This window comes from Trachinotus anak, unplaced genomic scaffold, assembly GCF_046630095.1.
Source record: "Trachinotus anak isolate AG129_WGS33_773 ecotype Australia unplaced genomic scaffold, CSIRO_AGI_Tana_v1 ptg000013l, whole genome shotgun sequence".
In the NCBI taxonomy this organism is placed as follows: Eukaryota; Metazoa; Chordata; class Actinopteri; order Carangiformes; family Carangidae; genus Trachinotus; species Trachinotus anak.
Genome location: NW_027273864.1, coordinates 11439536 through 11465535, shown reverse-complemented (window position 1 = coordinate 11465535; position 26000 = coordinate 11439536). Strand labels below are relative to the sequence as shown.

Here is a 26000-nt window from a genome sequence, read left to right as displayed (position 1 = left end):
TATTCATCTTTTTTTTCACCAGAAAATCTTAAATGCATGCTGTGAGCTCTGCGTGTCAGGCTCTTGCACAGAGAGATCAAAGTCAGCAGGGTAAATGGCTAATAATTCGTAATTAATTACACACTCGTCTCCACAAATGTGAGGGGTTATACCTCTCTAGATAAAACCCAGACATACCGTGACCTTTTTGTATCATTTCATATGATATATATAATTTTCTTACCATGTATTTTACAAACAACATACTAATGCATGTTGTGATTTGGTGCAGTGGTGCAAAATGTATCTAAAATGTATGTTTGCAGAATGCCAGAGACACAAGGAGACAGCAGGGAATATTCTCTTTGTCTCCATGTCTCCAATATGAGACCTTTGTCCTTCAGCTATAATGTGCACCTTCTGGCTGTCAAACTGGGAAAGAAAAAACACTGGCTAAAGGCCACTTGTCTTGTCCCTGAGCCCAGATCATGTTTGCATTGTCAGTCCTGGACAGCTCAATATAGACTCATACCTACCCACCACTGTCTCATTTGAAGGTGAATCTAAAAAAACATACACTTTCAGAATCATAGATATGATTGGGTTTGGACTTTGGTGAGTTTAGTGTCACTCCCTGATCTCTAATCATTCCTTGTGGTATCCAGCTGCACCACAAATTCTGTAAGCCTTTATGACAACAACCATTAAAGTGCAAAATGATCATTTCTAACTCCATCACTACAAGACCCCATGAGCAAACATCTGGGACACTCTCATCAGGGTTAACAATCCTGTTATGCCCATGCATACTGTAATTATAGTGGGCGATGGCAGTTTATTGGCAAGGACATTGCAGATTTTTTTCTCATACAGCAGTTGTTTCTGGATTAGACTGTGTAACCTTCTCTTCATATGCCTATTCTAGACTATGCTGTATGACGTATTTAATGAATAGATATTTTTGGAAATACGCTTACTTTCTTTCTTTCCAAGTGTTACATGAGGAGATTGATATCGATCTCCTGACTATATAGTCATTATACATAACTAATGTCAGCAGCTTGTTAGCTTAGCTTAGCTTAATTTATCTTAGCTTATTTTACCTTAGTGTAAGGCTGGAAGCAGGGGCAACGGCTAGCCTGCCTCTGTCCTACGGTAACAAATGGCAGCCAGCACAATGCTTCAGCAATCAACATGTTTCATAAAGTCCAACTGATACGAAAATCAGGGTATAAAAATGAGGATTGTGGATTTTGCACCAGTCATGACCAGTCATGGTCAGAACCAGTAACTTCTTGAAGTCTGGTCACCTAACAACCGCTCCCAACCCAGAAATCGTCCACCACATAACGCCCCGATGTTCTTCTACGTCAGTTTTTGTACTGATTAAACACATGATATAAGTTATGTCTGTTAGAGCACTTTAAAGACGTTGGTCGGCAGATTTTGTTCCCCTTGGACACAGTCAGGATAGCTGTTCCTACTATGCTATGCTAAACTACTACCAGCCTCTGTCTCCAGCTTCACAATTAGCTGTTCATACACCCATGACAGTGGCATCCGTCTTCTTACTCTCATTAAGAAATGAAACTGGTCCCATTTTGCATAAACCTATTCCTTGAACTTCAACTTTTAACTTCATTGTCCCTGAGGAGAACTACATCTTGCTGCCAAGTAAAATGTAAAAACGTGTAACATATAAAATCCACTGAGATCATATTGCACATCAAGACAGTTTGTCCATCGCAGTCATTAGTGCTTTGAGTGTTATCACCACCATCATCCAGTGGATGGATGAAACGGCTGCAGAAATTAAAGTTAAATTGACACTAACAACCTCTATATGAGATCCCTCCGCGCCTAATTGACTCTCGGTGTGAGCCGCTGCACCTGTCTCCACGCTGCTTCTCCCTCCGCCTCCGCCGGCCGCATCGTCTCCTCCTGCAGAGCCGAGTGGAGCAGCAGCGTCTCCTCCTCTCCCAGCTTTATGTCTGTGAGGGCTGCCCAGCGCCCACTGGGGATATTTCGATGCTCTCCACCTAATGTGACAATTTCACACAACTGCTAGACAGACCGGCTGAAGCAATGGGAGGTTTTGGAGTGCTAGTAGGGATTTTGCAGTACGCGGGAGTTTACATTCAACTTAACGCGGCTGTGAACGTCGGGCACGGCGAGGTGGACAATCACATCTCTGGAAATGGTAAGTTGCTTTGTGCCTGTGTTTGTTGGTGGTTGCTTGACTGGAAAAGAAAGATGATAATATTATGATTTCCACTCTTGAGGAGTGGCTGGGCGAGTTCAGTGAAGATTGATTATTCTTGATTTGATGGTGATTTTTATTCTTTTTTTTTTTTTTAATTAATTTTAGTATTTGTTATAAAGACAGACATGTAGACTATTTTTTCAGTCTTATTTTGTCTGTGATAAAACTGCACTTCTATAATGTTTTCATTATGAAAGCAGTGGAGTATAGTGCAAGTTGGTAAAGCATTTTGGTCTGCCTGATATTGACTGATCACTTTTAATAACTTCCTAAGAGCTGGGTCACACAAGGCACATTCACACCTCAAACTCAAACTGATCAAGACTGTATAACCTGTTTTGTTTGACTGAACCATGTACTGCAGCATAAACAGCTTTTTAAATCAGTGTACTGACCAGTGTCTGTGTTTTTTTTTATTTATTTTTTTATTATTTCTGAATAAAATCACTGCTGTGGAAATCATGATATAGTAGGACAAGAATAAGCTACAATAACAAAAAAGAACTAAACAATGCAGCACCGCACATTATAACTGTTAATGATAATGTTAAGGTAAGCTAGCTCCCGGTTTGGAACTTAGCCTGGAAAATTTTAAAGTAAATTTTCTTTCTGACTTTACTTAACACAAGACTGACTCAACTGTTACCCCAAGGCCCAGTTTTGCATATAGTGGGAATAAGATCATACCTGAAGGCTAGTCCTCATAGCCAGCTCCAGTTATACATTTGAGAGTTTTAACTCTAAATAACCAGCCTACATTGTGGGACAAATATTCTTCTCTCACCCGAGGCTCCCAGAATCCAGATAACCTAATATTACTAAAAATATATGCTTCCTATTTCATGAACAGCAATAAAATTCTTGTTTAAAACAGTTCTTTTGCTTGTTTGTCTTAATTCAATCGTTGACTGTGGAGAAGAGCAGACAGGAAAACTGAGGAAAGGGCGGGGGGGGGGGGGGGGGGGGGGACAAAAACTATTGTGTATTGCGTGTTACACGTATGTTCCTAAGATCACAAGGCTATAGGAATAGATACACAACCTACTATGCAAAACATGTTTCATTCATTTTGCAAATAAATGTTATCCAGCAGCATTGTATATGAGATAAGTAAAATAGCATCATTGACATCATTGACACCAAAAACAAATATTATTTCAAGTCAGTTGTGTGAGGATGGACATGACCTATAAACCCACTAAAGACCAACAGTGCAGTATGTCAACTGTTAAAATTAACACAGTGTTACCAGATTAATTTATGATGAGACGCATGCTACCCAGGTTTGTTCTGGGGGTCTAGTTTGATAGACATGAAATAGCAACTTGTACGGTAACACAAGCCAAGGTGAACCATAAAAATAGATAAATAAATAAAAATAAAACAAGCACAAGGGCATGTACCTTCAGCTTCCTTCAGACAAATTACAGCTCCTGTAGGCTAAGGAGTAAGGGGCTCTGGGCTGCACTATGGGCTTTTTATGGAGGTGGGTGAAGAAGCTGGATGCCCTGCTACTGTACTTTATCATAATTCATATTCACAGCTGGGTGTTGAAATAAAACTCTTGGGTTGGCCTTTTATTACATGAACCAGTCAGTGTCATTCACCACTGATGACCCTCCACTGAAAGATGATAATCCTAGTCTGTGACATGCAGGAAACTTCCTAATTATATCAGTGTTATTTATATCAGATTCAGCATTATTTTTAACATTACTGATATTTTACCTACTAGCAATTTTACCTTCCTCCAGCAGCACCAAACAATGGATTTACTGTTAATCTAATTAGATTCGATAATCACTTCATCACAGTGTCTCACTGACCGTCCCTTGAGCCCTCTCTGCTTAGCATGTTAGCTTTAGCTTGATCGCTATAGATTAGTGCAGCGGTTCCAAATAGATTGACTGTCTCGAGCAGGTTAGAAAATCAATTAGTAGCATTTGTCCCATAGGGAGTTAATTAGAGTTGGCTATAATCGTTGTGTTCTCCTTCCCACTCTGTGACTCAGACTGGCCATGAAGAAGAAATGCCTCAGGGCGTGGAGCCTTCTACTTTCACTTTTAAACCACAGCAGCTAAGAGAAACCAGAAGTACCAGAAAAGAGCGATGCACTATCCTTTGTGGTTAAATCATCCTCAGAAGATTTTTAAAAATTTTTTTTAAATCTGGCTCTTTGATAAATTGCCCAAACAGGGGGAAGCTGAGCCTTCATGTAGAGCAGAGAGCCTGGATGCGCTGCTCTGAAGAGTGCTTGTTAGATTCAGCCCTGGCTCATTTGTTTCAGATGGGTGCGTCCAGTTTGGCCCCTGCCACTTGAGCTGAAGCGCAGATTGGATCACCTAACATATAATTTGTGTGCAAAGATTGTTTTGGGTTGCAAGATTATATGTTCTGTATGAACACAGACGACCAGGCTAGATGGATCGGTACCTTCACCGCATTGTGTCAGAGAGTATGACTCTCACAGGTGTCAACTCAGTGGGGAAGGCAGAGGAGAGATCTAACAGTTTGTGTAGTTTTGTGCATGTGATGGTGAAGTGTAGATGGCATGTGATGGTGAAGCCACATGTGGTTTCATCATAAATTCTGGACATTTTATTTCCAGTACAGGCCCTTGCAGTGTTAGTGCTCTTTGGCAGCGTTCATTCTGTTATCCATCGTGAGCGTACCACTTTCACAGTGTGGGGGCGTGTACCAATTCATTAGGCTTCCAAAGTGTCTGGGATCCTCTGCCAGTCCTCTCCTTGGTGTCCTCTTAATGAGGATGGCCAGCCCAGGCAGTTTGCATTGGCTTTCAATTTAATGGAGCTCTGACTGTGCAACAAGGATGGGGTGGAGGGGGGTGGGGGGCAACAGATTGTACAGTCATGCTGTCAAAGCAGAGGGTGCCGGCAGAGGCTCGGTGGGAGAGAACAGTAGAGTGAAAGGATGGTTGACACAATGCTTACCTCAAGAGGCTGCTGGAGACAGGAGTAGATTTTAACATGTTGTGACTTGAAGGGACAGCTGCTTCCTCTGGTGACGCAGTCATCTCTGGCGTGTTTGTCATGACCCACTGATGAAAAAATGATTTGTCTGTTCCACTGATCTCTCTGTGAAAATAATAATAAAATCACATTTTCTAAAGACATAAATTAGAATTAGAACATCTTGGTTAAACTAGGTTTTCAGAGTCATTCATTGTTGATTAGCTCCCTCAGTAAACATGAACTTCTGTCCCTTAGCAATAAAAAAAGGCAAAATAACAACTTAGGCTGTTATGGCTAATTGTCTTAATAGCTGAAATTAAAAACTGATTTATCTTTTTTTCAATAAAATGTTAGAAAAGAGGTTGCCATCACATTTTCTGAGAGCCCAAGGTGCTTCAAATTGCTTGTTTTGTTCAACCAACAGACCAAAAACTGTGGCACTTAGTGAGCCTGAAAAAGCCTTTGTGTGGACCCTTATCTCTTTGCATGTAGTCCACACCATGGACACAGAGAGCTCTGACATTTAAAATGCAGGTTAAGGTGCAGTGATAGTAAACCATTCTTGAATCAGATGGATGGAGGATATACTGCACAGTGCTGAGGTCCTGGTTGTTTAAGCTCATTTAGATTCACTTGAATTGAAATATTTGAACATATAATTTCATTAAACTGCAATTCAACACAACATCAACGAAGGTGAAACTGCTTCAACTGTCCCATCTCATGAAAACACACATCACTTAAAGGTTCTCAAGGGCAACATACTGGAAGTGAACACAATGTTGTCGGTCATCCCTGGGGAGTCCAGATGGAGTACAGTGAGCATTCTTGAAAATGCCTCCGAGCTCGGGCATGTGTTGTCAACAACACGTGGTACTTTGTGTTGCTGCACACTGGGGGGGGGGGGGGTAAATCAGAAATAGCCTCTGAGTCTCGTGTCCCAAGGGCTATGAAAAATTCACTCCATAGGCCCAGAGCATCGGCGGCAACAGGCAGACAGCTGCTTGCTTGATTACCGGCTCCATTCTTTCATTATTTTACCTTCCACCTTGAATGGAGGTTGAAGGTCTCTCAGCAAGTGAATATTTCCCAAAGGAGACTCCTGAGTGTTTGCTCTGCCACTGATTCTGAATCAAATACAGCATTATTGACCCTCTGACAAAAACCGAAACTGCTCATTTTGTTTACCGTTCTTGTTTGTTTCACTTGTACGGTGACTGTGCTGTGTAGAAATCTCTCGACACAGTAAGTCAGGGTGATAATAATATTCACAACTGCAGGCATAACATTTGACTCATCTGTGACTGTGAAAGGTGTAGGGACACTATAAACATCCTGCTATTAATGAGAATACAATAACTTAATAACCCTAACCCTAAATTGACTTAATCTGGCTGCTAAATAATATTATCTTTGTGTTGGCATTGGGTGAAAATTGAACAAACATGTTTTTAAACCAGTACAAAGTGCTGCAGCTGTGGAAGGTTTTTCCGATATTCACGCACCAAGCATAACTTCTTCCTCTAGTTGCTTATCCACATGCAGGATTAAAGCTTTTTAAGACCAAGATAAATATCTGCAGCAGGTCTTTTTTATTACAGGAGCCTCCTGTTGTTTCATCCACTGTTCCCTCGGGGCTTCCCTGATTATTAAAGCCATTCATCAAATTAGTGAAATACCTCTTCCCACAGGGATTCTGTTCACGGGCTATTTACATGCACCTTGGTGGAAGTTAAGATGTTAAGCTGGATTTTTATGTCTTGGTGTTTACTGTGTCTGATTTTTCTCCTCTCAATGAATCATTTCTTCTCCTCAGTGCCCTACAGATCTGACTCAAATAGAGGTATTGAGTTAATGAACCTGAGCTATCCCTGTAAGGCGGCACCTTTTCAGATGAAAAATGTTTGCACTTAACTTAGAGGAGGATTTCCACATTTCTTCCAGCTACCAGGGCATCATTTCAAATGCCTCTCTGTGTCCTACTCTTTCACTACCTGTACATGACGATAAGGTACATGCTGACTTTCACAAAGTCCCTGGTTTTATACTTTGTAATACAAGCACATTTTGAATATGTTCTTAATGTATTTTAGAATGTCAGAAACAACAAAAATAAATAAATGACTAAACAAAAAAAAAAAAAAAAGTTATTTAACATGCATAAATGCTATGTAACTCTAAATTGCCCAGAGGTATGAATGTGAGTGTGTGTGGTTGTTTGTCTCTATATATCAGCCCTGTCATAGACTGGCGACCTGTCCAGGGTGAACCCCTCCCTCGCTCAGTGTCAGCTGGGATTGGCTCCAGCACACCCGCGACCCAGTTCGGATACAGATGGATGGATGGAATTGCTGTGTAGTTTTCAGCTTGTGGGATGCTATTATTAGCTTGCTACCCTCACTAGCTGTGGTAGTTTATTACTACCACAGCTTTATTTACTTCCAACTCTACCCCTGCTTTCTTCCTGTCATGTTTGGTTGTTTTGGGTTTTCTTTTTCTTTTTTTGCTTCAGGGGTTGGGTACATTTTGACACAGAAAGTCAATGCTGACCATGTTTGGGTCATTTGCAGTGCCATACTGTTGAACTGGGTGACATGTTTTTTCATTACCGTGACCAAAAGCATTGTAGATTCTTCAAAACTCCCTTAACTCCCTTACTTAACACGGGAAGTAATACACTGAATCTACGTGTATGCGTAATGCGCAGCTTCAAGTTGTACCCGATAAATGCACAATGTACTCCTGTGTGAAAACTACAGTGACCAGCTGCTTAAGGTAATTATTTAGTCTTTTTTGAGAGTGGCACTACTGCATATGTATGTGATCTGTAAGAACATTTCTGACTTTAGGAAAGTGTTGAGAGATGGACCGACTCATTATTGGGTTTGGTCTCATGTGATATGCTGATTGCTGTAAGAAAAATACACACGAATACGAGCCTCATCCTTTAATGGCTTGACAAAACAAAACAAAAAAACACAAGCTTGCAGGGTTGGTGACAAGCTTACTCTGTATGCCTCTCTCTCTCTCTTGCTCACACGCGCACACACACACACGGACGAGCAAAGATACGGATGTCACACTTGCTTCTCGTCCATGCTAATAAGCCCTCTGTAATTTAGTCATCCTCAAACAGCTCAAACTCCCACCATAGCATGGAGGGGGAGCGAGAGACAAAGAGAGGATGAACCTCACACTGGCACTCAGGCTGGATGTATCCCTCTCATTTTGCCTGGGACCTGACATGAAAAAATACTTAAGAGTGGTATCTGTTGGGCTTCAGCAGTGTACATGCATTTGTTTATATATTTATGTCGTCCCTGGCATTGCTTTCTTTCATTATTTTCCTCCCTTTTCATTTTTAATGAGTCTTTGCTGGATAGTGAGCAGCCGCCTCTGTCGTCTCGTGGCCTCGCTTCTGTCATCGCTCCCTGAGCAATATAGTGAAAAATGCCAAGGGAGGCCGTTTTAAAAATGCATGTGCTGTACTTGCATCTTCAAACAATGGTCCCCTGCCTCTGCTGGAAGACGGCTCTGACAGTACTGCCTTTATGAAAATCTATACTTAGAAAAGGCCAAGCCAAGCAAAGTCATTCTGAGCCAGCCATATAGCATTATAAATCAAACAAACCAGTGTGCTTGAGATTTCCCTGGAAGTCAATATTCACTTCAGAAGTACATGTTTTCACTCTTATCTCTGCCAGTTTGGGTCCATGAAAATTTACCAGTGGAGTCAGCTTTTGTGTTGATTTAGCGTTCCACCAAGGTTATGGGATTGATTTCTGGTGACGCCACTGTGATTAAAGTCAGGAAACAGTTGGATGTCTGCTGAGCAGGCTTGTCGGGCCCTGACGTCGGCACAGCACTCACAGTGTGAGCGTGTTTGTCAACAAGTCGTGTTTCATGGGCGGGTTGAAGAAGGTGCATTGCAAACTGATAGGCAATTTGACAACAACCAGATCGATTAAGCTGGGAGGAGGAGGAGGAGGAGGAGGAGGAATAAGCACAGGAAAGGCAGGAAGGTGGAGCATTTGTTTGGACACAGCATGATTTGATGGTGCTGATAATTTGGGATGTAAGCGTACAGCTCTAGGAGTGTATCTGTTGTAATGGTTATAACATTTTTGCATATGTGACACCCTCTGCATAATATTCTTATGGATCCTGCAATCAATCAGTTATTGTCTATCAACTGTCACTGGAATCGTTACATATAAACATATTGTGTTTAGAGTTTAAAAACAAAGTCAAATCTGATTAAAAAAGAATAAGATTTATCTTAAAGGTTTTTGTTTCACTCATGAGGATTCATTTCTGATGTAAAGTACTGTATAACAGCGTATTACAGGGCATGTTTTAATCATTTTATTAGTGATTTTCCAGTTTCCTTAACGTGATACATATGAATATTGTAAAACATATTTTCAGCAATTTTGTGATACATAACCTGGAATATATACTGTATATGTATTATATCCTAATTCTACAATAGATATAGATTATCAGTTTTATGTCATTCAAATTGGGTAAAAATTAATGATACATGTAAGGTACAATGTGAAATTTATTAAGAAACAAGTCATTTCTCAAATTATTTTACAACCTTTCACAGTTCATAATCACATTGTAAATTTAGCGCACAGGTGCAATCATGGTATCTTTTCACAAAAACCGTCATAAGCACATGAGGAAGGAAACAAAAGAGGATCTGGTGGTGCACTAAGGGCGAGACAGACACAGGACCCTGTACAATGCTGTAAAAAGAAAAACACTTTTTTGTTTGACAGTAGATAGATACATAATCTGAGGAGGAGGCACATGGAAAAGCAATATTTTGTTTGTTGTTTTTGTTGAAAGGACCACGGGTGACATATATTTCATTCATGTATTTGTTTACAAATTAATTTATTAATCTATAAATAAATAGACTAAATTACTAAGTAATTAATTATTTGATATTTTAATAGGCAATCAAAATGATAAATTTAAAAAAGGGTTTACAAAAACAACATACAATCAATAAGTAGAGATAAAAGAGAAATAAATAGCTGGATTCACAATTAAGAATACAGATTTAATCAGACATTTAAAAGGGCAATTTCCTTTAAATAATGAATCACTTTGTAATTCAGTATAGTTAGTACAAATGTATTAATTCACCTTTTTATTGTACAAGTAGTTATTAATGAATGAAATGCTTTATTACTAATTCTGTGACACTTGTTGTCCTCCATAGACCTGAGGTGTGATTGATAGTATTTGGTTGGCTGTTGAGGAAAGCTGAGTTCATTATTTTGTAAATATAAACACATAACACAATTTCCTTTTACTCTGTCAGTGTGACTTCCTTCCCTTGGTTTAAGCAAGAACAAGGGGAAATTTCATTTTCATGTCAGGATTCAGCTCACCTCATATTTTCTCTTTAATAATCGCAAATTGTACTCACCTCACAGTTTCTTCAGCATTACTGCAGCCAGTATGGAGCCACTGCTCATCATTAGTCTGTATATCCCCACGAACCCAAAACTTATATTTTATGGTGTTAGAGGACAATGGTCAGTGCAGTTTACAGAGAGGGAGGTCAACGTTTTGGCATGTTAAAAAGTAGAGTAAGAAGTAAAAGTAGAGTAAGTGGAAGTGAGCTGTAGAGCTGAGTGTAATGCAAACCGTAAAACTAGTGTGAAATTTGATTTTCACCCAGATTTTGTATACCGTGGCAGTGTTTATTATAAAATAGAATAATAGAATAATAATAATAATAGAAATATGAGTGCTCATATGTTAAAAAAGGTAATCTAGATTGGCATGTGATGATGGAATAAAAATTAAATTAAAAGCAGATCTCCTGAAAGAATAAAGTTTTACTGAATAATGTAGCGCTTTGACATATCTTTATTCTCTGTATCTCAAGGCCCACAGCATGAATGATGAAGTTCTTCTGACAAGTCTTAAAAAGCAACAAAAGCTCTGATGCACATTTGAGACAGAAACCCAGAAGAAAGTTTCATTGTCAGTATGTCAAAGTTCCATTAAAAAAAACTTTAACGCAGCTCTTTGACAGAAAAATGAAGAAACCATATCCATTAGTGAGGACAGAAATTGAAGGAAGCATATTATAACTCCATTTAAAAGCACAAAGACTATCAGGCCATAGATTTATTGTAGACTATAATACATCAAAGGGGATGATTGACGTCTTACACTCACCTCTGCCAGCTTGGTCAAAATGTCACCAATAAAGCCAATTTCACGAGCGCTTTAATTTGTAGTGTGCTGTTACCTCTGTGTTTTTATTGCACTGATCTTTTTGTCCAATACTCAATGATGATGTTACCAAAACCTTTTTTGTTTGAGATTAATCTGCAGATTGCTTTTATTGATTAATAGCTGTGAAAAAAATCATAGTTTCCCAAAGCCATCTATACATATATACAGTGTATATATACTGTATGCGTGTGTGTGTGTGTGTGTGTGTGTGTGTGTGTGTGTGTACACAAAGTGATTTACAAGTTGGGGACAACACTAAAGCATCAGTGCATCTATTCAATAAGTGCAAGGAGATCAAGTAAAGAACCAAAGTGCATAGTAAGTGCTAGTTCGGCATGGTAGGGTGTTAGAGGTGTTAGGAGAGGAGGTGCTCTCAGAGGAGATGAGTTTTCAAGAGATTCTTAAAGATAGAGAGGGACGCCCCTGCTCTGATAGCATTTGGTAGCTCCTTCCACCATCATCAAACCAGACGAGAACAGTCTGGACTGTGATTGGCTTGTCTGCAGGGATGGCAATGCCAGACGATGTTCCTTGGAGGAACGCAGTGGCCAAGACGGAGCATAAGCCTGTATGAGTGAGTTCAGGTAGATGGGTACAGACTCAGATGCCACTCTGCAGGCAAGCATTAGTGACTTGAATTTGAGTCAAGTGGCCATGGGTAGCCAGTGTAGGTGACATGTTCTCTTTTAGGCTGATCAAAGATTAGACAAGCCTCCGCATTCTGGACCATCTGTAAGTGTTTCACTGCGCGTGAAGGGAGGCCCACCAGAGGGTCATTGCGGTGGTAGGGGCGAGAGATAACCATGGCCTGGACCAAGTGTAAGGGTGATATACTGATGTAGTGGTCTACCTGGTTTGTCCCATTATGCCCAATGGCCGGCTTGACAAAGAAAGGTTTTGCTGTACCTGTACATGTAGTACGCTGTGAATATCAAGAGCTAATAAAAATCTAGCTAACTTAATTAAAGCTAGTTAAATCTACCTTTTTTTCTCTCTTTTCCATCTCACCTCAGCCGGGTGACACCATGTATTTCCACTCTATCCGTCATTTCAAATTAAAAGCTGCAACGCCGCAGACTCACGTAATTGCTTACATACTTTTTGCAGTGGTGAAATGTAACAGTGCTGTAGCCTTATGTCTGGCCCATCCTTGAGAACTTGATATATTAGGAATTTTACGTCTGGCACAAACACCCAAACACGTTAATGGATGAACTGATTAGAATTTGGTGGTCAAGGTCACTGTGACCTCACAAAACGCATTTTTGGCCATAACTAAAGAATTCATAAACTAATTATGATAAATTGCACTTAATACTATTTATGAAATCCCTTCAGAGTCTTCACTACATACATGAGTCTGGATGTGAACTGCAACTTTTCTGGATGGCAGAGACATAAAACTGCAAGGCTGTGATTCTAGTTGAAAGTAATATATCAGAAATGTCTTTTGATCTCTCTCTGCTGTATCTACATTTAGCTTTTTATGAACCAAGTTAATATAAGATGGGCTCAAACAGAATAACAACAATTATATTTCATCTGTGTGGTGAAAGAAACCAAAATAGAGGCAGAGTTAGCAAAACTGCAGAGGTATTACTTTTTTTAAATGCTTCCAGCATTGTGTTGGGAGGCTTCTATAAATGTATTTAAATTGTTTTCTATCCTTCTCTTCCATCTGTTGGTGAGAAGAATTTTTACTTTGTGCTTTGATCCTTTTTGAATTGTTGTGATTATCTGTGCTTTGGTTGTGTGGTTGAAAGACATTGATCTGTGTGTCTCTTTTATGTGTGTTAGAGCGAGAAACCATGTGTGTGTTGGATGTCATAGAATGGTAATTGGAGAGGTTCTGTCTCCAATACTTAGGGACACCTTGTGCGTTCATTATGGTTAATTTGTGAAATGTTACACCTTTTAACCAGCATTTCAAATCTGCACAGTTACATAAACACATATACAGCACTGTGTGCTGAATACAAGCCATAGGGCACCACACACAGTGAGACACGCACGCAGGTTAAGTCTCCCAGGATGCTGAACACCTGCCAGCACCAGTGGGCAAGGCTCCAGGAGATGTAGTGAGCTCTCTGAGAGTGCTGGAAGCATCTCTTTATGCTAGACACCGGAGAGCAGACACAGACTGCCCACTCAGCGAGAGAGGAGAAAGTAAGGAGGGGAACTGAATGAGAGGAGGGGGGGTGAGAATATGGAAGAGGCTTGAGTGAAAAAAAGGTATAAGGACTAATAGATAGAAAGTAAGAATGAAAGGGCAATAGAAAGGGGAGAGAGAGAAGAGTAAAAACACTGTGTTTTCAACAATAAGAGGGGGAGATTTGTGGGAGTTGTTACTGAGCTGGCAACAGAGACAGCAGGAGAGAGAAAGAGCTAAGAAAGGATTTAAACAAGAAGAAGAAAGAGGTGGAAAATTGAGAAAAATCGTGTGTTTGCAGAATCAGGGTCTTATTGGCTGGCTGGGGAAATGGGGAAGTGCAGGAATTACCTTGCAGCTATAAGCCTGTCCTGCTGTAGCTCTGGACTCCCGAGTGTATTTCAGGACTCCCTGTGCAGCTCTCTCCTTGACTCGACTTTGAGTTCACACACAGTGGCTTTAAATGGCCATGGAGACTCAGCTAGCTTCATTAATTCACTTCTCCTTCATTCTAAACTTTGGTTATATGTAGCATAAAAGTGTTTGGTACATATTTCAATTGGTGTGTATATATATATATATATGAAAGTGATTTTTTTGCAAACTATATAGAAATCACTATCAAATTTGGTCTTGATTAGTCAAGTCAAGTCGTTAAGTCTATAAAACAAAGACAAATGCTGTAGGAAGCAGCACCACAGGTATATTGCCTCATAACTTGAATGGAGGACAAGCACCATAATAGTTTAAGTCATAATTAAACTCTAACCAGCAAATGTTATAAAAATGTACTTGCAAATTTAGTGCAAAACAACAACTGAGCTCTGCGACCTTTAGTCACACCTGTCTCTACATTTTGCAGTGATAACAATAGATGTACCACACTTGATGAAATTCTTGGTAATTTTCAAAACAGTGGGTGCTTGATTTCATATGGACAAAAGCCAGCTTCTCATTTCTAGCTGGCAACCATCTATTTTGCTTCAGATTTTATCAGCTGTAGCAAACTAGCTAATTAAGCTAACGCCAGCTTTGTGAGATTAATAAAAAAAGTCTCCATCTTCCTCAATTTAATATGAGAATATTGTAAAAGGGGTTTTACATGGCCTATACAGTACTTGATGGCTGTGTTAATGATGTTACGCTAAAGGAATGAAGTAAAAGCTGAAAGGTTTCAGGAAAAAAGTTAGTATCCTTACCAGATGGTAAGGACCATTATTTTTGTTTTGCAGGTAGTAGGTCCTAGTATGATCAGGAAAAATCTAAGATAAGACTGATTTCAGTCTAATGAAACTAAGCAGTGTAGCAGCTTAGCATAAATACTTTGAGAAGCAACACCAATATTTATGTATATTGTTTGTATCATCTGTATAACTGTATGTTTTACTACGTTAATATATCACTATATTCTGCTCTCATGGAATGAGTTTAGCAGGGGTTGGTGGAATGTCAACTTACCCAAATTCAAAAGAGAAGACAGCCGCAAAGATTAGCCTGCACTCTCTTCTAATATAACATTCAACCTTACAAAAAAGATAGTGTGAAATACCACTGGCTTTGGAAAAAATGCTGGCTTAGGTTACTACTGTAGAAAAGCTAGTTAGATAGATTGCACCTTGTTAGTAACTGTTCAATCCATTTCTTACACTTTTGCTCTTATGTTTTTGGTTTTCATCGAAACTCTTTCTATTGGGAGTATTGTTCTTGTCACACCCCCGTGCACACAGCTTCTACATGTGAAGAAATCCAAAGCCTGTCAGGGCGGCTCGGCCTAGTATGGTTGCTAAATTGCAATTGGACTGTTGCTCTTTAGTGAAGGGTTTTAGCATGGTAGAGTTTTATCAACAGTCCGTTGACAATGGACTATTCATTTTCTGTTGATCAACTAATGATGTTTTAAGATAATAATGTCAGCATTATTTTTGTATACGTTTCCATATCATCCTTTTTTATGCTGACTTGCTTTTGTGTCTTGTGCTGTGTGCCCCACAAACATCTTTTTTGTCTGCAGGAACACAGTCTCTTCAAAGTGGCAGATGCTGCTGTCTGTGCTCTGCCGCTGGCTGTTGATACTGTATCTTGAGGACAAAAAAGTGCCAACACCTGCATCGAATACTAAGAAAACTCATATGATTGAAATGCCACCCTTTGTTGTTTTGCTCATATATTTTATGCACAGTGAAGTTCTCTGCTATTCCAGGCTCCAGCTCCGGCACCATATGTTCAAAACACATTATTACAAGACATAATGATAAATTTAGTCACACCGTCTGTGCTCCTCATCTGAGAGAGGGAATGTCACTCTTGAATAATAATATGTAAAGAGAAAGATAAAAAGTGAAAGAAATAAGAAGATGATAACTAAATAAAAAAGTGTAAGTTTGTTACTCATATAGCACCTTTTAAAACGCTGTAGGTCAGAGTGCAAACACCAAGTTACAACTGTTAAAGGAACATGGATCCTTGGCATAAAACTACAAAGAAAGATGTTATTATACAGTTTATATAAAATATATAAGACACAAAGGTATCAAATCCACATTTTACCTCCACCTTTCCCTCTTTACAATGTTTTTCAATTTGACAGTGAAAGGAATTTGTGGTAAGAAGTTGCTTGAGTCACCAAACTTACTGTGTAAAATTCAAGAAATAATTGGCTGCTTAAGAATTAAAGCATACACTGTGTCCATATGTCTAAAATAGGTCCTCCTGCATGTTTTATTCAAAGGTTATAGGTATGCTTACATTACGATTTAATATCTGAATCCTTTAACTTTATAATAAATGTTGCTATTTTTGACTGTCTAAGACTTGCTCAGTCCAGATTGGATTGCTTTGTTATCCTGACATGCTGATTTTCCTGCCACCAGGAAAGCCACACATCATCAGATGAAAGTGAATCATTATGCCAGCTGTGATTACAGTCTACACTGGCATCGAAGGAATAGTTAGTGCCTTAGGAAATTGTCCCAGAAAATGCGTCCAACAGTGCAGCAGAATCACAGGGAATCAGTGCAGGAGCATTTAATGTTTTTTGTCTCCTTTTGCTTTTCACAGAGCTGCACTGAAATCAAGAATCATAGCCAGAAAAACATTTATTTGTCTGGTTTGATGTCTAGTTTTCTTTGTGTCCCTCTGTTGTGCTGACAGTTTAGAAAGAAACAGTGAGTTGTATCTGTAAAAAGCCTAATTTCTGTTGGTTTCACCTTTGACATTTTATTTCACGCCACATTGAAAGAATCAAACCAGACATCTTAGTAAGACATACCGATAAAATGCCTGTGCTGTTTTGTGCAAGCAGATAATGAAACCTGATTCAATGAAATGATTATACATTTCAGCTAGAGTACTGTATGTAATATGTAGAAATAATGTGGCCAATCTTCCTTCTAACCCACTTCTTTTACTTATATGGCACATAAAAGATGTAAAGATGAATATACACGGGAATCAACTCTCAAATTAAATACATTTTATTTTCGCTGCTAAACTTCGTGTATGCCTGATTTTAAAATTGCAGGACCACAATTGAAATGAAAACCTTTTTTGTGTTTTATCCTTATTGTTTTTAACAAAGGCTCTGACTGTGTATCATCATTTTGTGTCATTAGCAACTAAATCAATGACTTCTTGATTAAACATTTGATTAACTTAAGTTCTACTTTCTAGCTTTCCCTGGAGCTTTAACTGCATCTCACAATCTTCAGTCAGCAGTAGATGGACAGTAGATGTTTTCTGTCTGTTGATGAGGACCACAAAACATGGTTGAAAGCTCCAGAAAAAGCAAGTAGGTGGACCTTGCATCAAGAGTGCTGTTTCCAAAGTCAAAAATGAACCATCGACCTCAACTAATACCTGCTGTTTTACATTCATAGTCACTTTCATCACAGTGTCATGCTTTGTACTCTTACACTACTGTACCTTCACTTCAGGCCATGTGTTGTATTGCAAACCTCTCACTTGTAGCAGACAGGTCTGAAAAGTGTGCGTTCTCTGTTCTTCATGAGATCTGCCTCCTAACATGAGAAACCAGGAAGAAAGATGTTCCCTGCCCTTGTATACATCAACATCCTAATATGGATTCACACTGAAAGATGGAGTTGGAACAGGACTGGAGATGTAGACTGAATTTGACTGAGATGTATCTTTATCTCACCTGTTATTTTTCAATCTCAGGAAAATTTGCATAATAGAGGGGAGATAGATGGAAAACAAAAAGGAGTTATTCTCAAGTGGCTGGAGTTCTCAAGTAGCATTTTTTTTAACCAAGAAATGCTACCCTACCTGCTCATACATAATAGACCTTCACGTTGCCATGACAAACGCACGCACAATAATATTTTAACACCTTACATATTCAGGAAAGCATTTCAAGGATTTAAATCCTGAATGTGGAGACATTTTGTCTGTACTTCAGCCAGCTGGTTTATCTCTCATCTGAAGAATTAAACATATACACAAGTCTTTAAATAAAGACTATTTTCAATAGATGACTCAGTGGCTTGTCGGGGATGTGGGCTGTGTCTTAACTTTAGTCTCTGAATGCATTTGCAGTTTTCAGCAGAGGCATCACAGGGAGAACATTATTGGAAGTACATGCTGTGCATCAAGCCTTTTTTTTTCTCTTTTTTCACTTGCAAATATTGATATTAAAGGTGGCAGGTATTTTAATTTTGAAAATGTAAGACAATCATTTTTGCAAGATGAAAGCATTGTTGATGCATTGTAATGCTTTGCATAATAAGTGAAAAGTTGTTTTATTGCAGAAAAAAGTACTGGTAAGTCAACAGACTGGACTCTTATCACAGTGTGTGTATGTGTGTATTCAGTGACCCTGCTTTTCAGCGCCTCTCTCAGCCTTTGCTTTTTCTCCACTTTTCCATCTATCTCTCTCAGCTCTTTCTTCTCACCACTCTCCTCAGTTCACCTCTGCCCTCATCCTTCTTTTCTTATTCCCTCTCTTTCCTCTTCCTCTACCCCTCTTGGCCCCTGTATGGCTCCATCCCTACACTACGTCTCCTCCTGACAAATGAGGCCACTGCCTGGCCGCCAGCAGCGGTGCATCAAAGGGCACAGCTCCTGAGGGCCCAGTCAGTCAAACCACAGCAAAGCCATCTCCACCCGTTTCTCTGTTCTCAGCCTTTTTCCTTCCATCTCCCTCTTCATCCCCAGGGATCAGCTTTGCGCAAGGCCGAGCAAATGTCAATTACAGATATGGTGACTAACTTCTCTCTTTGCTCACCTGGTCCAAAGATTCTCAGTCCATCAGTGATTTGCAGGGTCTCTCTGAAGAAGGGTTCCTGTGTAAATGAGAGGTAGAATATTACCTATGAATAGAACAGTTTATTCTGTGATCACACTTCAATTACGACAATGGGCTCTACATGAAACATGTCCCTGTTTTACTTAAGAGTTGGTCTCACTTCTTTCATATGTCCATGTGTGTGTATAATGAGAAAAAATAGAATTTGTTTTTTGGAGCAGGAAGCATTACAATAAAGACAAATACATCCTTACATCAAACAGACACTATTACAACATTAGGCTTTACAGGATCATATTTAGTGGACATTATTTGCTGATACAGTAGCATATGGTTCAGTTTGGGAAAAAAAAGTCAGAAATCATTTATTCTCTCAGGAGATTGTATCTTCTATAACAACTTTAAAGCTCAGCTTTATAATTTATAGCTAATCATATTTAGAACAATGGATCAAATTACTATGTGTATGTGAAAGATGATAAACCCGAAGATAATTAGCAACCGGCTGCAGTGCTCATTAGCTCTATAAAGCCTTTTAGCATCTTTAATGGCCTGCTACCTCTGCTGTCTCTAGCAGCTGTTGGCAGCTGTCTTTACCAACAACCTCTCCCCACCTGCCCACAGGAAAAGTTTGCAACATAGCGAAGCATTTAGCAACTAAATAACCAAATCTTTCTTTCATTAGTTGGTAGAGACCAAAACCAAGCTAGAGGAAAAGAGTGAATATTGGAATTATACTTACCAGGTGGCCAGAAGCATGACTCCAAATTAAAAACAATGTTCTAACAATAATATATGTAATAACAGTGCAGTAACATGTTTCTCTGTTAGTGTAGTTTAGTTGTTAAGTGAAAACTCAGATCATTTGAAAAGTGAAAAACAAAAATTAACTCTTTGTTTAATATTTATTAGTAAGTTATAGTAATTTAATAGTTAAAATGCTGACCAAGGCACAAACAAAAAAGTATTTGTTTCAGCACTCATAGTCCAGTGATATTTCATGAATATAATCATATAAAATCAATGCAATCAGTGAGACTCATAAGTGTGTATTTGGTGGGCGTGGCAACAAGGCTCAGATTAATTCTGTACAAGTACATTTAATCGCTGCAGACCACCTCAGATAGTTTATGTGATTTATACTTTCACTACAGTGTATCGACTATATTATGATTAGAATGATCAATACTGCATGAATATCACCCCACACAACATTAAACTAACTATAATGAGATTACATTTTATGGTAGCCTCTATTAGCTCAGCATTATGTTTGCATTGATTCCAAGATAATTGTACAAAAGAGTCAAGCCATCATAAAGTTCAGTTTAAAGTTAATTCTGACTGGTGACTGGGTTCAGTATCTTTACCATGTATGGTTTTATTTCAGCTTTATGTACAGTGTTACAGTAATTTCTAATCATGTATAATTTATATTTTAATATGAAGCTGTCATTCATGTTGATTTGATCTGCACTCTTAAAATCCTTCACTTCACTAGTAATGTTAAATTACATCTCAAACTCATGGGAAAAAGAAAGGTTTCTAAAATACCTCCAAATTATATTTGTCTCTAAACTTTAATTATCATCTATTAACAATGAATTGATACACATAAAGGAGTATTTTGGTAAATTGTTGTCTCCACTCTGCCTGAGCTTCTCCAGAAAAGAGGGATAAACAAAGTGTCCCTCCACATGCATACTGCATACTGAGACCGATAATGTGTGATGCAAAATGTGCTTTTATGTCCATTACCGAAAACTTGTCCAGACAAAATTATGTTCTCGGTGTAGGTGGTTGGTCTTAGGCACGTGGGTTTGAAGAGCCATGACACTTCCAAATTAATATGTTCAGCTCTGGCTGCTGCACCATCCAGAGGAGGATTATACGATGTTCTCGACACCCTTTTAGTTCAGTTTATGTTCTGACTAAAGATCATTCAACTTGCAAAAGAGGTTGCTCCTCTTGCGTCTGTAAAATTATGAAGAAAGGTGGTTACTGAGTAACCTGGGCAACACTTCCATTAATAAGTAGCACTGGTTTTTTGAGTGAATAACCTCTCTCTGAATTACTCCTTGTTATATTTATTTGGTTACAAACCCCTTGTACTTATATGTCATGCAGTTTTACTCTTGCTGAGGTATGATGCAGCAGTTTCACCAGTGAAAGGCTGTCTCTGAGCACTCTGAGTGATATTGTGTTTCTGTCATTTTGGGGATGTCTTAAGCCCATCACTTCCCTCAACTTTACTTTTTTTCCCCTCATGCAGCTCTTTTCACAGAGGTGCCACACGACATCACGACGCAGAGCGGTGAGGATGTAGAGATGGCTTGTTCCTTCCGTGGAGCAGGCTCTCCCTCATACTCCCTGGAGATCCAGTGGTGGTACATCAAGGACCACAGAAACTGGCAAGAGAAGTCAGCTCAGACCACTAATTATGTAAGTTGCAGGTTTTTCTTGTTGTTTTTTTTTGAACGTCTTAATCCCGATATACTTTCACAGTTGCAAAGGGAGAGCGCCGCTGATTAACTAATCTAAACTAAACTTAAAAAATAGAAACTGAGATTTGATTAAAAGACACACACACACACACACACACACACACACATATCCACAAATTTGTGTTAAGAGGGAAAACAGAACAGCCAAATAGAATCACAAGTTGATGTGATGCTGATCTTTAGTAAAAATTAATGACTATTAATATTGTTAACTAAAAGTCATAAGTATGTTAATACTTATAAGTATAAGTAAGCAGGAATGTGGGTTATGGATGACAATAATGTTTGAAACATCCAGCTTCTGCCACTTGAAGTAGCAGTGCTATGAATCCAAACACACTGACATAACCTGAATACTTACAATTTTCAAAAACATGAAAAACCTTATTTTATATAATGGATGTTCGTAATTAACATCCAGTTTTTAATCCATTCATAAGAACACGTCATTTCAGCATGGACGGTGTCGATAAAAGTTTACATAAGCTGATCTGATAACTGTGGGCGTAAGTCAGACAAAAAAGTTGAGAACCACTTTATCAGTGTACTGTATGAAGACAGTACTTACAGTTGTTTCATTTTTCTTTCTGTAAAAAAAATAGCCCTTCCCACTGGAATTACAACACAATGTATACAGTATCAAACATCAAAAGCAATACATCTGCCAACACATACAAAACAGAAAGAAAAATGTATTGCATATATACATCATCAATTGCAAATTTAAGGCAACACACCGACTGTTTATTTACAAAATGTAAAATACATTTCCCACCAAGTAGAATGAGAAGAAAAGAAATGCCACAAGCTCAGTGTTTATCTTGATACAGTCTCTAACAGGCTAACTTACAGTATGTAAATAGGTTATGTAATAAGTAAGGTATGTAAATCCTAACTATATATTTAGTTGTTGCCGGTAAACATAAAAGGACAATAGAAAAGAAAATGGAACTATGTTTCTTTACAACATTCATAACATTATTGATGACAGAGCTATTTTCTCATACGTGATATCTGAGAAGGCTTTTTAGGTGATAATTTTACCCAGTAAGTCCTATTTCTTCCTCGAGGTAAAACCTTTCTTTTTTTAACTGTTAAGTAGACTTACAAAGCCAGTTGTCAGATTAGCATTTTTTTTCCATTTTCAGTTTTTGTATTTCAGTTTATTTGGACACAACTGTCAGACAGAACCTAATGCTCATTGTATACCAGGCAGAGGGAAATGCAATATTAGCCACTGCAGAAATCCTCTAGCATGGAAAACCAAGGGATAATTGCTGATTAGCATTTGCCAGCACTGGGGGAACAGGTTGACTCTCTACCATCATGGGAGAACTCAGGCTCCCATGTTGTGCCTCTAGACACTATAATTGGCACTGAGAAAGAAATAGATTTTCAAATTCTGTCTGCTCCATGCATAATTCATACCTATGCCCAAAAGAATACCTCTGTGCCTCTGCATACGCATTCACAGACACACTCCTGCTCAGAGGCCTAGTGCTTGGAGCTGTAGCGCCTGAGCTCAGACACATACATTTAAATGTGCAAATGTGAGCATGCGTACATACATACACACAAACACAGATAAAGCTCAAGTACCAGAGAAAACTAAAAGATCAGCAATCCAAGGAAGCTTAGTTTAAAAAAAAAAGAAAAGAAAGAAAACTGCTGAAAACACCAAACATATTCATCCACTGTGATATTTGGCTGCTATGAGTCATTCCTTGGAATGTGTTTTTTGTTTGTTTAGTTTTTTTTTTTTTTTTTAGAAGAAAAGTGCAGATTTTTGTTGCTAATGCATCGCCCTACTTCTGTGCAGGTTGTACCCCTGGAGGAGACGTCTAAAGATGCCACCAAAATTAGCGTGAGTTTGATCTGCCATCAGCTGTCAATGAGCACAAAGCAGAGTCAATACCATAGAAAACTAGCACATTGTACTTGTTATGCGTGAAGACGGAAGACATCCAAGTTCTTGCATGATTTATTTCCATTCGTGAATGGGCGCAACAATAAATATTAAAACACATTAAAACGAAGATGAACTGCAGCTTAGAACAATATGGGATGTGTATTTACCGCATGGCTTTAAAGAAGCCTACACCCTCTTCTTTCACCAACAGGTGGTTAAAGTGGCCGGCAGCAACATCTCCCACAAGCTCCGTCTCTCCAGCGTCAAGCCATCAGATGAAGGCACGTACGAGTGCCGTGTCATCGACTTCAGCGGCAGCGTGGCGCAGCACCACCGGGTTTCCGCCTACCTGCATGTGGAGCCTGAGAGGAGTCGGGGGCCGGATAACGTCCGGCTGCAGGAGCCAGGGAGCCGGTCGCAGGGGCAACACCCGCTCCCTCACCGGGAGAAAGAGGGCAGGGGACTGAAGAGGAGATCATCCGGCAGCGCCACTGACTGTAATGAGAGCTGCGTGCTGTAGAGCGGGCAGCCGGTCCGTCTGTCCGTCTGCGCGGCCATGACTTGTCTCTGGCGAGGGACGGTCACCAACACACACACGTCACCGCAGAGCTGAGGGGTCGATCGTAAAGCGGACCCTTGGTGTTTCATGGATTCATTTGTCTATCTTTAATATTGTTGTTTTGTTGCCAATGCTGTTGAATGCCAATAAAGGGTACGGTTTTATTGAATGTATATATGATTATGTTCTTTTTGAGGCTTTTTATTTATTTATTTATTTTTGTCCCTGTGCTTACCTATTCCTGTTGCATTAGTTTTGATGTCAATGTGACGGCAACGGTATCAAAGCAAAGAGGCGCTTTTATTTTGTTATTTTGTTAGAGCAGGACTCCCTCAGTGTGAACTTTTCCTCACAAAGTTACAGTAAACAGCAGAGAGTCAGAATTATTATTATTATTACAGCTTACATAAGTAATAAATAGAGCAAAGTTGGGGTTCACTGATGCAGACCCTGTGATATTTCTCCTGTCTTTTATTAAAACATGCCAAGCTGCAGTATTTCAGTGTAAATGCTTTTCAAGAAATAAAAGAATAAATTAAGGTTTTTTTTTATTTTATTTATCTGAAATCTTTTCAAAGTTTTGATTGAAGCTTTGTTTAACACTTTGAGAGAAAGTGATATTTGTTTAGCTTTCTTAACCACAACTGGATTGTTTATTAAAACACAAATGTATGCCTTCATCACACCAAGACAATACATATAAAATCTTGTGTATATTCACACTTGGCGCTGTAGACTTTTACTGTTGTCCATAAATAAAGTTTACCTGTGCTACTTAACCAAATGATTCAAGAAACACAACAATGGTATATTAATCACTTAAAATTTTTGTCATTGTTTTCTCAACCACAATATAAATTTTTGTCTTAAGCTTTTACATGTTTGTTATCTCCTCTTGACTGTGTTTGTTCTAAGTGCTGCTGTTTGGTATCTGTTCTGTTAAATACATTCATTTGAAATGAGTTTGGTGTTGTTTTTCCACTCTGCTTTTGTTTTGTGTAATGCAAGCTGGTGTGTAAGCTGATTGTTGATGAAAGAGCATACAAGGAAACGCAGGAAGGAGCCTCAGAGTCAATGTTGCAAATATTGTTTAGTTTTTTGGGGTTTTTTTATGATTTGATATAGGGTCTGAACCATGTTGAATGAAAAGATTGATACAAAGGATAGACAGGATTACTAAAAACAGTTCAGTTTGGAGCTTTAAATGAAAGAAAAATTAAATATTAAAAAGAAAAACCTTTGTTACAAAAGACACTTAGTTTTGATGTGATATAAAAGACTTAGTTGGATCTATTTTTTTATTTGATCCATATTTATTATTTATCTTTACTGTGTATTGGAAAACTTGACAAATTAGTGAGTGTAACAAATTGCTTTGTACATCCTGTGTGTCTTTAAACTGTGCGGTAAAATCATGTTTAAACTAATACTGTACATGTTGTGGATGGGAGCTACCTGCCCAAAGAAGGCAAAAGGCAAACAAATCCTTTTACCTAGTATATGATGGTAGGATGGCAGATAATTCAGTTTTGAGTTTCTCTATAAAATCTCAACATTAGAGAATTGTTCAGGTGTATTTTACTCCTTTCACTACACCACATCCTGTTCAAGAATTATATCAACGGTGAAACGGCTGTGTGTTGCTGCCAGCTACTGTACAACACAAACAGTGCATTCTGCAGAGGCTCTCTGACTTCCTGTTCAGCACTTAGAGATTTTGCTTATGACCAGAAGAGGGCAGCATTTCCTCTAACCTTCAAAATAAGTCGCACACATGCACTAACACTGGCATATGCACATACAGTAGGTGCTTGTACTGATGGGAAAATATGTTTTTTTACTTGAAGTCACTTGTATAGAGAAGCACTGCGGCTTGCCATGAACAAGAAAATATTTTGTGTGTAGTATTACTTAAGTAAAGTACAGCTGTAGCAGAATCATCTTAAAAAATGTACATAACTAAATCCTAGTCACTAAAAATAATGTCTGTAGTATAATTGAAATCACAACAACAGCAGGTGTGACACTATTCCTGCCAGTGGTCAGGATGACAGATACATCCCAGCAGCAGATACACTGGCACAGTGCACTGGAGCAGAGTGGAGGCTACATGAGGATTGATGATGTTGTTGTTT

At 38.8% G+C, this 26000-nt stretch overlaps 1 protein-coding gene across 1 annotated transcript; it reads left to right on the top strand.

Moving 5' to 3' along the window:
• The first annotated feature begins 1924 nt into the window (after positions 1 to 1924).
• Positions 1925 to 24827, top strand: LOC139630211 (V-set and transmembrane domain-containing protein 2-like protein). The gene is made up of 4 exons (XM_071493413.1): positions 1925 to 2179; positions 21166 to 21335; positions 23217 to 23261; positions 23518 to 24827. Exons 1-4 carry the CDS (start codon positions 2065 to 2067, stop codon positions 23824 to 23826), a joined length of 639 nt encoding a protein of 212 aa, XP_071349514.1. The 5' UTR covers positions 1925 to 2064; the 3' UTR covers positions 23827 to 24827.
• The last annotated feature ends 1173 nt before the right edge of the window (positions 24828 to 26000 follow it).

Excerpts from the sequence above, each read along its gene's own strand:
- LOC139630211 (XM_071493413.1), top strand. The coding sequence starts at position 2,065 with ATGGGAGGTTTTGGAGTGCTAGTAGGGATTTTGCAGTACGCGGGAGTT. Across the intron at positions 2,180-21,165 it reads CAATCACATCTCTGGAAATG|CTCTTTTCACAGAGGTGCCA; the intron begins GTAAGTTGCTTT and ends CCCCTCATGCAG. Across the intron at positions 21,336-23,216 it reads CAGCTCAGACCACTAATTAT|GTTGTACCCCTGGAGGAGAC; the intron begins GTAAGTTGCAGG and ends ACTTCTGTGCAG.